The sequence below is a fragment of the Dromiciops gliroides genome, chromosome 3, assembly GCF_019393635.1.
Source record: "Dromiciops gliroides isolate mDroGli1 chromosome 3, mDroGli1.pri, whole genome shotgun sequence".
In the NCBI taxonomy this organism is placed as follows: Eukaryota; Metazoa; Chordata; class Mammalia; order Microbiotheria; family Microbiotheriidae; genus Dromiciops; species Dromiciops gliroides.
In genome coordinates, this window is record NC_057863.1 from 506,397,433 (window position 1) to 506,412,679 (window position 15,247).

The 15,247-nt window shown below is 37.2% G+C and overlaps 1 protein-coding gene across 2 annotated transcripts; it reads left to right on the forward strand.

The window, feature by feature from the left end:
- Positions 1 to 655: 655 nt before the first annotated feature.
- On the forward strand, positions 656 to 10,556 carry LOC122749782 (olfactory receptor 150-like). 2 transcript variants are annotated; one of them, XM_043996304.1, is made up of 2 exons: positions 656 to 664; positions 9,633 to 10,556. In XM_043996304.1, exons 1-2 carry the CDS (start codon positions 656 to 658, stop codon positions 10,554 to 10,556), a joined length of 933 nt encoding a protein of 310 aa, XP_043852239.1. The 2 variants fall into 2 exon arrangements, with proteins under 2 accessions (XP_043852239.1, XP_043852240.1); XM_043996305.1 differs by lacking the exon at positions 656 to 664 and adding an exon at positions 6,477 to 6,485.
- Positions 10,557 to 15,247: the final 4,691 nt, after the last annotated feature.

The following is a 15,247-nucleotide window of genomic DNA, read 5'->3' on the forward strand; positions in this document are numbered from 1 at the left end:
AATTATTATTATTTTTTGTGTGGCAATGAGGGTTAAGTGACTTACCCAGGTTCACACAGCTAGTAAGTGGCAAGGTCCTGAGGTCAGATTTGAGCTCAGGTCCTTCTGAATCCAGGGCCTATGCTTTATTCACTGCACCACCTAGCTGCCCCCTCCTTTTCCTTTTTAAAAATCTCTTTAGCATAACAACCTAGTAATGGTATTGCTGGATCAAAGGGTATGAATGATTTTATAGCCCTTTGGGCATAGTTCCAAATTGCTTTGCCAAATGGTTGGATCAGTTCACAACTCCACCAACAATGCATTACTTTCCCAATTTTTCTACATTCTCTCCAAGATTTATCATTTTCCTCTTTTGTCATATTAGCCAATCTGATAGTTATGAGGTGGTACCTCAGAGTTTTGGGTTTTGTGTGTGTGTGGAGGGGTAATTGGGGTTGTCACACAACTAGTAAGTGCCAAGTGTCTGAAGTCAGATTTGAACTCAGGTCCTCCTGACTCCAGGGTCTGGTTGCTATCCACTCAGAGTTGTTTTGATTGACATTTGTTTAATCAATAGTGATTTAGATAATTTTTTCACATGACTATAGAAAGCTTTGATTACCTTCTTTGAAAACTGCTCATTCATATCCTTTGGCCATTTATCAATTAAGAAATGGCTCTTGTTTTTATAAATTTGACTCAGTTCTCTACATATTTGAGAAATGTCTTTATCAGAATAACTTGCTGTAAAAAATTTTGTCACAATCATGATTGGTGTGTATTTCCCTCTATCCTATTTTTCCCTTGTTTATCCTACTTTCTCACTCTTTTCACTTTGTCCATCCTCAAAAGTATTTTGCTTCTCTCTTTTGTCTACCCCAATCTGTCCTCCCTTCTATTGCTTCCCCCTTCTCTTATTCTCTTCCAGTCTGACTTTCCTATATGGTAAGATAGGTTTTTATACGCAACTGAATGTGTATGTAATTCCTTCTTTGAGCCAATACTGATGAATGTGAGGTTCATTCCTCCCCACTTCCCCTACACTACAAAAGCTCTTTTATACCTATTTTATGTCAGATAATTTATCCTATTCTACCTCTTCCTTTCTCCTTTTCCTGGTGTATTACTCTTTCTCACCTCTTACCTTTATTTTTTAGATAATTATCCCATAATATTCAACTTACATCTGTGTGCTCTATGTATACTCCTTCTAACAGCCCTAGTAATGAGAAAGTTTCAGGAGTAACAAGTATCATTTCCCATGTTGGAATGCAAATAGTTTAACCTTATTGAAACACTTATGATTTCTCTTTCTTATTTACCTGTTTATGCTTCTCTTGAGTCTTGTATTTGAAAGTCAAAATTTCTATTCAGCTCTGGTTTTTTCATCAGGAATTCTTAGAGTCCTTTAATTTAATATCAATTTTTCTCCTGAAGGATTTATACTTAGTTTTGCTGGGTATGTGATTCTTGGTTGTAATTCTAACTCCTTTGCATTCTAGGATATCAATTCTAAGCCCTTTGATCCTTTTATGGAGAAGCTGCTGGGTCTTGTGCTATGATGGCTTCCACAGTTTTTGAATTTTTTTCTGCTGGTTGCAATATTTTCTCCTTGACCTGGGAACTCTTGAATTTAGCAACAATATTCCTGGGAGTTTTCATTTTGGGATCTCTTTCAGGAGGTGACTGGTGGATTCTTTCAATTTCTATCTTACTCTCTGACTCCAGAATTTTGGGGCAATTTTCCTTGATAATTTCTTGAAAGATGATGTTGAGGAAAAAATAAGCTCTCAGGAACTCACAACATGATTGCTCCAAAAACTCTCCAAATAATGTGATAGGACAATTCCTGGAGCAGCAAAACCCACAAAAGAATGGGCTATCATTTTTAAGTCAAAGATGGCTTAGAAGGTCAGCAGGAGGGAGCTGCTATGCCCGGGCAAAAGTGGAGCCCAACCCCAGAGTCACACTGACACAAATCAAGTCCTAGGAAGGCCAAGCCAGGGAAAGATACCCACAGAGCCTCTGAATCATCCACAGTGCCAGGGTTGTCTGGAAATAAGCTCATAGTCTGCTGAGAGGGCTGACCCTTGGCAAGGGGGAGATTACAGGGGTCTCTGCTGGTGCTGAGACAGAACTGGGGTTTTTCACCCCTGCTGGGAACCAGGAAGTAGGCTTGAGTAGCAGTGGCCTAGGTGGGGGAAGGGCGCAGGCTCATCAGAGCTAACAACCACAGCACATAAAGTTTTGCTTTCTGGTTAATTAACAAGTTGGTCTGGGATTATCTACAGACCAGGGAATAGGACAGGCTAGTGAAGAACCTGCCCCTCCTTAAATCATACAACCTGGGACCCCCTGAAGCTTGAGACAGTGCAAACTGGAAACAGTGTCCCACTTTAAGGAGTTAAAAGTCAAGTAAAATACAGGAAAGATGAGCAGACAGAGAAATCTGAGGAACATAGAGAGTTTCTTTCTTTAGTGACTAGGAAAATTGAGCTGCACCCTCAGAAGAGGATAGCAATGTCAGGGCTCCTACATCCAAAGCTTCTAAGAAAAATATGAATTGGTCTCAGGCCATAGAGGCACTCAGAAAGGACTTTGAAGATAAAGTAAGAGACATAGAAGAAAAAATGGAAAGAGAAATAAGAGTGATGCAGGAGGGTCATGGGAAAAAAAGTCCACAGTTTGAAAAGCCAAATTGGCCAAATGGAAAAGGAGATACAAAAGCTCTCAGAAGACAATCATAGCTTAAAAATTAGAATTGAACAAATAGAAGCTAATAACTTTATGAGAAATCAAGACACAATAAAACAAATCTAAATGAATAAAAACATAGAGGGCAATGTGAAATATCTCCTTGGAAAAACAACTAACACGGAAAATAGATCCAAGAGAGAAGATTTGAAAATTATTGGACTACCTGAAAACCATGATCAAGGAAAGAGTTTAGATATCATCTTCCAGGAAATTGTCTGGGAAAATTGTCCTGATATTCTAGAAGCAGAAGGTAAAATAGAAATTGAAAGAATCTGCCAATCACTTCCTCAAAGAGATCCCCAAATGAAAACTTCCAGGAATATTATGGCCAAACTCCAGAGCTCCCAGGACAAGGAGAAAATATTGCAAGCTGCCTAAAAGAAACAATTCAAGTACTGTGGAGCCACAGTCAGGATAGCACAAGATGTAGCAGCTTCTACATTAAAGGATCAGAGGGCATGGAATATGATATTCCAAAGGGCAAAGAAATTGGGATTACAACCAAGAATCACCTACCCAGCAAAACTCAACATAATCTCTCAGAGGAAAAAATGGGACTTCAACGAAAAAGAGGGCTTTTAAGTATTTCTGATGAAAATATCTGAACTGAATAGAAAATTTGACTTTCAAATACAAGACCCTAGAGAATAAAAAAGTAAACAGGAAAAAGAAATTAAGAGGGATGTTAAAAGGTTAAACCGTTTACATGCCTACATGTGAAGATAATAGGTCTAACTCATAAGAACTTTCTCAGTATTAGGACAGATGATAGAAATAAATTTAGACAGAGGACACAGGTGGGAATTCATTATGAAAGGATGATATCGGTGAAGTATTTATTTTTTATCTTTTTTTGTGAGGTGTTTGGAATTGGGTGACATGCCTGGGGTCATGCAGTGGGTCAGTGTCTTGTGTCTGAGTCCGGATTTGGCCTCGGGTCCTCCTGGGTCCAGAGTGGGTGCGTTGTCCACTGTGTCACCTAGCTGCCCCATGATGACCTCTTTAGGGTAAAATTGAAGGGTGAGAGGAATGCACTGGGGGAGGGGGAAGGGGAGAAGTAGAATGGGGTGAAATCCCACATGAAAGAAACAGGAAAGGTCTTATGGAGTGGGGGAGAGATGGGGGAGGAACAGTAAATGAACCTTACACTCATCAGAATAGGCTCAAAGACCTTAATCTCATCAGTGTTGGCTCAAGGAGGGATTAACATACACACCCAATTGGGTGGAGTAATCTATCTAACCCTGCAGGAAAATGGGAGGGGAAGGGGATAAGAAGGGAGGAGTAAAAGAAGGGAAGGCAGATTGGGAGAGGAGGCAGTCAGAAGCAAATCCGTTTTGAGGAGGGATAGGGTGAAAGAAGCTATAAAATAGAGTAAATATCATGGAGAACAGAATAGGATGGTGGGAAACAGTTAACAATAGTAACTGTGAAAAAGAGAAAAGGAAAAAAAATTACAAAAAATATTTATAGCAATTCTTTGTGGTGGCTAAGAACTGGAAATCAAAGGAATGTCTACCAATTCGGGAATGACTGAACAAGCTGTGGTATATGATTGTATAATTTTATTATTTTGTTTGTTTTTGTGGGGCAATGAGGGTTAAGTGACTTGCCCAGGGTCACACAGCTAGTAAGTGTCAAGTGTCTGAGGCTGGATTTGAACTCAGATCTTCCTGAATCCAGGGCCAGTGCTTTATCCAGTGCTCCACCTAGCTGCCGCCCATGGTATATGATTGTAATGGAATATTATTATAATTATTATATAATTATATATTATTATATTATTATAAAATGATGAGCAAGATTATTTCAGAAAAACCTGGAAAGACTCATGTGAACTGATGTGTAGTGAAGTGAGCAGAACTAGGAGAACATTGTACACATTGACAGCATTATCACTATATGAGCAATCATGAATGACTTAACCACTTTGAGCAATGCAATGATCTAAGACAATCCCAAAGGACTAATGTTGAAGCACACTATCCACCTCCAGAGAAAGAACTGATATTGATTGAACACAGTGCTATTTTGTACTTTTTTTTTACTTGAGTCTTTTTATGTAAAATGACTAATATGGTAATGTTTTATATAATTTCACATGTATAACCTATACTGATTGCTTGCAACCTTGGGGAGGGGGGGTTGGGAGAGAGAATTAGAGAGGGATAGAATTTGGAACTCAAAACTTTAAATAAATAAATGGAAAAAAAAAAAGATGATGTCTAGGCTCCTTTTTTATTACAACTTTCAGGTAGTCCAATAATTTTTGTTATCTTTCCAGGTCACTTGTTTTTCCAATGAGATATTTCACATTTTCTTCTATATTTTCATTCTTTTAATATTGATTTATTGTTTTGTGATGTCTCACATAGTTATTAGATTCCACTTGCCCAATTCTAATTCTTAAGGAATTATTTTCTTCAATCAACTTTAGTACTTCCTTTTTCATTTGGCCAATTCTACTTTTTAAGAAGTTTTTTCTTTCTTTAGTGAATTTTTGTACCTCTTTTTCTTTTTGTCCATTTATACTTCTGAGTTCTTCTCTTCAGTAACTTCTTTGCATATCTTCTGCCATTTGGACTATTCTGTTTTTTAAGGTGTTATTTTCTTCTCTATTTTTTGTGCCTTCTTTACACAACTGTTGACTTTTTCATGATTTTCTTGCATCATTCTAATTTCTCTTCCCAATTTTTCCTGTGTCTCTTACTTGATTTTTTGAATTTTGTTGAGCTTTTATAAGGCCTGAGCTCAATTCATATTTTTCTTTGAAGCTTTGGACATACCTCTTTTGACTTTGTTAGCTTCTTCTGACTGTGTGTTTTGATCTTCCTGGTTACTATAATAATTTTCTATAGTCAGAATTTTTGTGTGTTGTTTGCTAATATTTCCAGCCAATTTCTTGACTTTTAATTCTATGTTAAAGTGGGTTTCTACTTCCAGGGTGGAGGGCATACTTTCCCAATGCTCAGGATTTTTGTGCAGCTGTTTTCAGAGCTAGTTTTTGGGCTCTATAAGCTTTTTAGGACATGTATGTTTACTACTCTTCTGAATTGTGCTTTCATCTGTAAAGCAACAACAATTATAAAATACTGTTTGTTAGGTATTTTAATTTCACCTCTGCATTAGGTGCTCTCTGATCAAACAATTAAGTTATTGACTTCAAAGCAGATGCTTCTCTTGCAATTAGCCACTGTTGCTATGTTGTGGATCATTATAACAGTCATTTGGCTCTGTCAAAGGGACATTTAATGGCACCTCCAGATTTTTTGAACTCTCAAGGACTTCAAGGCAAGTCCATCTCAATATACTCATTCATCTAAGATTGGGATAAAAACAAACACAAACGTTCAAGGGCCACCACATACCCTGTGTACAAGCTAGCCTGTTTGAATCCATACCTCACATGGAGAGTGCAGCAGGGTAATCTTGATATGATAGTAGAGAAGAAATATCTTATCCATCCCTCATTGGAATCACATCACCTAGAGAGATGCAATCAAGTAGCCTCAGACAGAAGTTTTCTCTTCTTTTTAAAGGCCATCAGCCTTTCCAGGTCAGCAGCCATTTAGGGTTTTTTTTGTTTTTTTGTTTTTTTGTCACCTCTCATTGTGAGACCATATGAATGACCAGAATTAAACCTCTCTTATCTTAAATGTAGTGTACTGGAAACAATCAGTTACAACCTGAACATACTGTGTTTAACCTGCCAGAAATGATCAATTTGAGTATGCAGCATGATCCTTGTCCCTGCTACACATGTAAAATTAAGAATGTAATCTTCCTCTTCCTCTCTATGTTCCTGCCTACAATCAGGTTAGCTACTTCCTGTACAAATGTGTAGAAAGGGTGTCTCCTTTGGACATTGTAAAAAGTGTCTTACAATATTTTTTTTCAGATTTTTTCCCTCAACTTTTTTTCTGTAGTTACTTAATGATGTAAAGGACAAACAAAAATCCAATAACTTTTTCTCTTTTTCATCCTATTAATGGTGTCTTCTGTTCTCAGGTGTTTGAATTTTATCTTCAAGTCTTGTCTTCAACATATATTGGACTGTATGTTCCTGAGTAAATTACGTAACCTCTCGGTGTCTACAGAAACTCTCTAAAACTAGAATGAATGAAAAAGGATGTATTAAGTGACTGCTATGTGCTAGGCACTGTGCCAAGCACTGGGGATATAGATATAAAAGAGTAATTAGTCATTACCCTCAAAGAAGTTGTTGTTTGTCCTTTGAGTCACAAAGAGGACCATGACATCAGGCTGATGTCATAACTTGCACTGAATTGGATTTAAGTGAGAGAAGACTGTGCAAGGTCACCAATCTCACTCTCTCCTGCAGAGCCACCTGGGTCCAGCGGCAAGATATATATCAGGATGACTGGAGATGGCCCCAGATATTTAATACAATTGAGGTTAAGTGACTTACCCAGTGTCACACAGCTAGCAAGTATCTGAGGTGAAATTTGAACTCAGGTCCTCTTGACTCCAAAGTCAGCACCCTATTCAGGATGGCTCTATCTGTGCCAACTAGCTGACCCCTCAAGGAATTTACATTCAAATCATGGATACATATAAGGGAGAAGTGTCGAGGGAGGAGAATTTTGTTTGGGGAAATAATAGGGATAGTGAGTGGGGTCAGAAGGCTCAAATGATCCATCCTTTCCAGAAGCATTAAGTTAAAGGTAGCATTGACTTGATTTCTGTTCCTAGAGTAAGATATAGAAAACAGGGTTTATGAGAGTGTTCAGGGGTACAGTGGCATCCTAGGAAGATGGTATTGTCTAATAGTGGGAGTCAACTAGATGTAGTAAGCTGTCATTAATCAGCATGGACCCAAGGTGAGAGCTAGAGGTCCAGGTGAGAGGAGCCACATCAAGAGTGGTAGCCCTATAGAGTAGTAGTGTCAAATTCAAATTGAAATAAGTGCCACTAACCCATACCAAAAGATTTGTGTGGGCTGTTTATTTTCTTAGAAAGCCACATTAACATTTTTCCTGTTCTTTTGTATTTTTGTTGATTTTGTGAAATATTTCCCAATTACATTTTTGTGGGACGATGAAGTTTATGACTTGCCCAGGGTCATCCCAATTACATTTTAATCTGGTTCCTATGTATTAAGGAGTGTTGCAGTTTTATGTTTGACACCCCTCCTGTACAGCATAGCAAGAAGATGGGAGGTTGAGTATTTCAAGCTGGTTCTGTATAGTGGACTCTCTCTATTTAGTGAGGCAAAGGGTCAGGAACTAAAGGTCTATTTGGCATGGGCGCAAAACAAGTTCTTTACTGTAACATAAAGACTGTTATCCTACTTGGAGCTCCTTATATAAATAAAATCAAAGATATAGTGAAAAAAGTGAACATTGTGAGCAAACTAATATATAAATGAATGGTTTATTTATTGAATTATTGACTTTAAATTTGTAAGAGAGCCTTAGCAAAATAGTATAGAAAATGTTTTCATTTTCCTGAGTTTCATTTTTTCCAAAAAAAAATTTCCTTATTTCAAAATCTTCAGAATTGGCATATTTCTAGGAACCAGCTAGTTCTAAATTCAGTCTGGCATCTGAGTATCTGATCTGTTTGACTCTTACCTCTAGAACTTTAGAGAGTATGAAAAAAAGACTACTCCATAAGGAAACCTGTTAAATAGCCAAGCTGCTAATAGAGCTCCCTGGTTAAGGGTGAGTTGTTGGGTGGTGGGAGGAAGGGTGACCATGGAACATGGTTGAAAACAACAATGATTTATTCCCAGATGAGCCTGGATCCCTGATGATATAAGACCTTGGGCAAACTGTGAGCTTCTAATAAGGTCCCTGGAAACTATCCATTAGTAATAAAACTCTAATATCCCATCAACTGGCAGTTACAGTGAGATTGAATGATGATATTTTCTACCTTAAAGTTAGAGAGAACCATTAGGTTAAAGTAATAATAAAAATGGCATCCCTTGGAACTCTTAAGGCAGCTAAGAAATCAAAGACCACACTTGTATTGCAAAAGAACAAAAGGAAGCAGAAGAGTCTATGAAGATTATTATTCTTGACTTCATTGCTACATGTTCCAAAGACTCTTTCAATGAAGATGCAGCAGTGGAGGGTGAGTGCCTTAATTCAACTGTCCTGATCCTTTCTACCAAACTCACCACAATGGGGGCCCATTTCTTGATGAAATCTCACTTTCTCATCTTTACTGGCCCATTTCTAACCCCAAGTAGCATAGAACTGGAAATGCATCTGTGGGTAAGAGATAAATATCCAAAGATACTGGGAATCATAGAGGCTTCAATCCCCCAGTCCATTGGATAACTGCTTCAACAGAGAAGGCTCTTGTGTTTTCATTTAATGATTTGGGACAGTAATTGACTATCCCCAATAATCTGATTTCTTTTCTCTGAATAAATGACTGAAGCTATGGCTCCCATCCTAATGGATACCAGTCATCTTTATTTGCTTCTGTGTAGAGTTTCAGGAATGTGAATAAGAGCTAAATAGATGAGGACCCCAATGTGTGGACAAATGGAGAGCTGGCAGTTATCCCTTTCATCCCTGAGCTCTCATTGTTATCAGCAGATTCAACTGTCTGCTTCAATAATATACTCATCGCTTAGGTAGAATAAGGAAAAGTTGAGTGACTTTTCCACCAGTTTGTCCAGATGACCCATCACTATAATACTATGTAATGTAATTCTATGTAATACATGTGAATAATGGTACTGATTCCTTCACCCAGTGATCAGGGACAATGGTCATAGCCCTCCAGGATCAAAATAGTCCTGGATTCCAGGATTTAGAATTGTCCATTCTCTGTAAACATACTTTGTTGGGGAGGGGAGAAATCCTCTCTAATGTACTACTTCTTTTACAATCCCACAGGCCTGCCATCCAGAGAAGGGAAATCACTCTGCAGTGACTGAGTTTATCCTCGCAGGCTTGACAGACCGACCGGAGCTTCAAGTTCCACTTTTCTTCCTGTTCCTAGGGATCTATGTGGTCACCATGGTAGGGAACCTGGGAATGATCATTTTAATTGGACTTAGTTCCCACCTTCACACCCCCATGTACTATTTCCTCAGTTGTTTATCCTTCATTGATCTCTGTCATTCCACTATCATCACCCCCAAAATGCTGGTGAACTTTGTGTCAGAGAAGAACACCATCTCTTACTCCGAGTGCATGGCTCAACTCTATTTTTTCATCACTTTTATTATTTCTGAATGCCATATGTTGGCAGTGATGGCATATGACCGCTTTGTTGCCATCTGTAGACCTCTACTGTATAATGTCATCATGTCCTATCAATTGTGTTCCTGGTTGGTGGGTGGAGTGGGTACAATGGCTGTGGTTGGTGCCACAGTTCACACAGGTTGCATGCTTAGAGTTTACTTCTGCAAGGACAATATCGTTAACAACTTCTTTTGTGATCTTCTTCCCCTCTTTAAGCTCTCCTGCTCTAGCACCTACATCAATGAAGTAGTGCTGCTAGCTTTTAGTTCATTTAACCTTTTTGTCCCAACCCTAATAATTCTTAGCTCATATGTTTTCATCCTCTTCAGCATCCTCCACATTCAGTCCAGTGTAGGCAGGTCTAAAGCTTTCAGCACTTGCAGCTCCCATATCATGGCTGTTTCTTTATTCTTTGGCTCAACTGCATTCATGTATCTGCAGCCTTCTACCAACTCCATGGACCAGGGGAAAGTATCCTCTGTTTTTTATACCATAGTGATCCCCATGCTGAACCCTCTGATTTATAGCCTCAGGAATAAAGATGTCAAGGTTGCACTGAAGAAAATTCTAGAGAAAAGGGTCTTCTCATGAATAGTAGAAAGGTCATTGGTGATGGGTTCAAAGGCTTTTCTGATGCTATTTTCCTTTTAAAGGGATCAGTCATATTGCCTTCTCAAGTGGCAGGATCTACTCACAGGGTCTTCCTCACAATCCCTCTCTCTCTATCTCCCCAACTGCTTGTTTTCCTTCTTATACAAACAAACTTTTATGGGTGAATCACAATTAGAAGCTCTATTAATAATAAATAGGAGTGTCATGTATTAAAGAAATGAGCTACTGGCTAGCACTTCAAGGTACCTCCTCCCCTACAAGGACTGTTGTCTGAATAAAATGAGATAATATTTGTAAAATTATTGCAAACTTTAAAGTCCTATCCTTTCCTGCCCTATATCTATCATCCTCTTAAAAATCCAGAAAAGCAACTGATTACAACACCAAAGGAAAACTGCAGGCTTAGCAGCCACTCTGGTCCTAAAATAACAGTAGTTCATCTGTTTAGCTAGCTCTTTCTCTTATACCACACTGCTGACCAGGGTCTTGTCCCTCTCTTTGGTCTGCTGGTTGTTCTAGAAACCAGGAAGATCTGGGTTCAAGTTCCACTTCTGATCCACACTGGCTGTGTGACTCTAAATTAGTTACTTAACTAGTCAGTGTTCTTGTTAATATTCTAAGTTGCTTAGAAAGTGTTGGCCTGCATTGGGAAAGGGAATTTCCTCACCTTGGAGTTCCTTATATCAATGAAACTACAGGTCTAGTCCCTTTCCTTGTCCCTATTTATTTATGGCATGCTTTAAAAAACAAAAACAACAAACAACAAACAACTTCCCTAAGGCAAGATATATGATTCATTGTGGCAACCAGGTGGTACAGTGGATAGAGCGCTGGCCCTAGAGTCAGGAAGATCTGAATTCAAATCTGATCTCACGCACTTTTACCAATTGTGTGACCTTGGGTGAGTCACTTAACTTGCTTAAGTCACTCTGCCTCAGTTTTCTTAACTGTAGAATGGTGATAAGAATAATACCTAGGGGCAGCTAGGTGGCGCAGTGGATAGAGCACTGGCCCTGGAGTCAGGAGTACCTGAGTTCAAATCCGGCCTCAGACACTTAACACTTACTAGCTGTGTGTGACCCTGGGCAAGTCACTTAACCCCAATTGCCTCACTAAAAAAAAAAAAAAAAAAGAATAAAACCTAACTCCCAGGCTTGTTGTGAGGAGCAAATGAGACAACATTTGTGAAGCACTTAGTATAGTGCCTGGCACATACTGAGAGATATAGAAATACTATTATCATTGTTGTTGTTTTATTTCTAATGTATGTTTCAACTCTTTATTTGTTGTGGTCAGACTTCTTGGTCCCCTTATTTCTTTCAATTACTTTTCAATTCAATCTTTAAAAACCAAAATTTTAGCACTTAGTAGATATAAGGAACTGTTCTAGGATAGAAAAACCATAAACACGCTAGCCCTGGCTCTTAAAGGACCTTGTAGTCTACTTGTGGGAGTGGGGAGTGATGATGATGCAGAAGTCTCATGTACAGAGGGTGGCAAAAAAGAACATCATGGGAGCAAATGGGAGATAGAGACCAGAGGTGTCAAACATACCACATGTGACCTGAAATATTCCCATGTGGCAGGAACCAAGTTAAAATGTAGTTGGGAAATATTTTATGAAATAAATAAAATATAATAAAACAGATAAAATTATAATTTGATACTAAATCAATGCACAACCCATCAGGATCCCTATCTTTGAATTAGTGGCTCCAATCTATTTGATTTTGAAACCATTGATTTAGGTAATATGCTCCAGGAAAATTGGGAGAGAAAACACTTTTGGCTAGAAGAAATAACTGACATATTTATTGTATTTACAGGGTAGTAACTCTCCCAATTATTCTGGGGTCCTCAGGTCTTACCTATAAGCACAAAGTTGATTGAAGTGGCAGGCAAAGGTCACCTTTTTTCTATGTAAATCTAAGAACGACCTGCAGATTTGCTTCAAATCATAGATTCTCTGTTTAAAAATGCCATAGGGGTTCATGCAAAGTCAGTAAATCCCAAACCCCAGGATTGCTGACAACTTCTGGTATATTAAGTTCTAATTTTATAGGAATGAGAAGGGCTATTAGAAGATTTGCATTTTCTTGCACAGATGTCATACACACTATTGTCATCTATATAGAATATATGAAGAGATTCCTGGCAGAATAGCTCTTCTAAAGACATTTCTCACCAATGGAAAGGGTTCTCTGCATGTAATAGCTGTCACTTATGTGGCTGGCTTTTCAGCTAAGAAGAAATGTTATGGGGAGATCTATACCCATGCACATGTAATCCAGCTCCATCTTATTGTGGTTTATGAAGTATGGCAACCAAATCTGGCTCCTGGTTGAAGAAAATCTGTCTTAAGCTGTGTTTCTGAGTATCTCACAGAGGGCATCCTTATTGTTATAATCTGCATTATCATTTTGTTTTCGAAATTATTAGAGAATTTTGAACAGAATGGTAGCATCAACTTTGCTTTTTTTTGTAAAGCCTCAGACACAAGAACTCAAAGAACTTTATTTTAAATTCTAGTCATATATAAGACTTAAAATAAAGAAAAGATTTCCTGAAACTAGCAGGTAACTTTCTGGTATTGTCAAAAATGAGCTCAGCTGTTTTGATAAATCTAGAGGAAGAATATCTTTGTACATGCAACAGCTATGGAAATAGATTTTTCCAGACCCAATAAGGAAATCTAGCTATGATCTTCATCCTGCTGTTTTCTTAGACTATTGATTTTTCATATTTTTTGAGTTCTATTAACCTGCCCTTTCTACCAACTCCATGACCCTCCTGGCTCAAACCTTCCATAGTTGTGCATTGCTATTTCAGCTAAAGTTAAATAAAACAACTTATTTTGAGACCTTCTCTATAGCCCTTGAAATAAATAGTGGCCCAATGAGGAGTTATAAAAGTAGGATTAGCTTTCTTTCTCCCAGAAACATTGTCTATGTTAGTATCATTCAGCTTAACCAGTTATTGAATCTGGTTCCATGATTAGTTGCCCTACTATTGTCTTGCTCTACCATGTGAAGATTCCCTTCTGATTCTGCCCTGAGTGAAATGATGAAGCAGTATATTGGTTTGGGCTGATAAAGGTAGGACTGGATATAGTTCCATTACATAAATGCTCATCAAGGAATTAGGGAATGTGGAAACCTTAATCTCCAAACCATCAAATGACCATGAATCTGTATGGGTATAGGTCTAGCAATGGAAAAGCTGAGTTAAACAGCATATACTCTTTTATAACTTTTGATGTATAATTCAAATTGCTTTCCAGGTTAGTTGTACCCATGCACTGGTCTACCAAGAGAGCCTCAAATTTTCTGTTTTCCCACAGTCCTTCTAACATTTTAATTTTCTGTCATTTTTACAAATTTGATAGGTGTGAAGTAGAAGCTCAACATTTCTTTACTTTGCATTTCTCTAATTAGTAGTGATTTGGAGCATTTTTCACATAGATTTAGATATCCTGGGTTTCTTCTCTTGACAGCTGACCAATTATAACCTCATTTCATTTATCAGTTGGAGAATGGTTATTGTTCATATATATACATATATATATACATACATATATACACATATACATATATATAAACATATACACACATATGTATATATAATATGGTATTACATGTATGTGCATATAGATTCTTATATATCTTAAAATGAGACTTATAACAGAGAAATCTTATACAAAGATTTTCTTTCACACAGTAATCAGTTTTATTGGATTTGATTGTATATAACCTTTTAAATTTTAGATAATCAAACAACCATTTTTTCTTCTGTGATCCTCTCTAAATCTCGGTTGTTCAATAACTTTTCTTAGATTTGATGACCAATATTATTCATATTTCCCTAATTTGTTTATGATATATGACTTTTTATATCCATATAACCTATTCATATGCCATTACTAGACCTATAGCTTAAAAAGACCAAAGAAAAAGAAAGTCTTTATATGTGAAAATATATTTATGGCTTCTCTTTTTGTGATGGCAAAAACTATAAACTAAATAAATGCTTATCACCTGATAAATGGCTGAATAATTTGTAGTTTATGAATATAATGGAATATTATTTTACTATAAGAAATGAGGAAATAGATATTTCAAAGCGGCATAGAAAGACTTAAATGAATTGATGCATAGTGATATGAATAGAACCAGTGGAAATGTACATTATAGGATCAATTTTATAAAATGAACAATTATGAAGACTTTTCTAAACTTATGAATAATTAAATGTGAAGAACCAGAAGAACCGTGTATACAATAATAATAATGTTGTGAAGACAAACAACATTTAAATCTATAAGAACTATGATTCAATGATCCAATGACTATCCAGACAATTGATGAGGAAACATACTATCCACCTACTGACAGAGAAATGATGGTTTAGAGTGCAGAATGACATGCATGTATATACATACATATATACACATCATGTGTACATTTTATATAAATACTATATGTGTATATTGCATATACACATATGCATATACATACTCATGTATTTATATCTAGGCAAAGAGGGAATTTGTTTTGGTTGACAGGGCATGTTTTTACAAGAAATTTCATTTTATTTTTTTTCCCAGTGGGGTAGAAGTGAAAGAAAAAGAGATTTATGTTAATTAAAATGATTTTTAAATGTAGAGCTGAAGG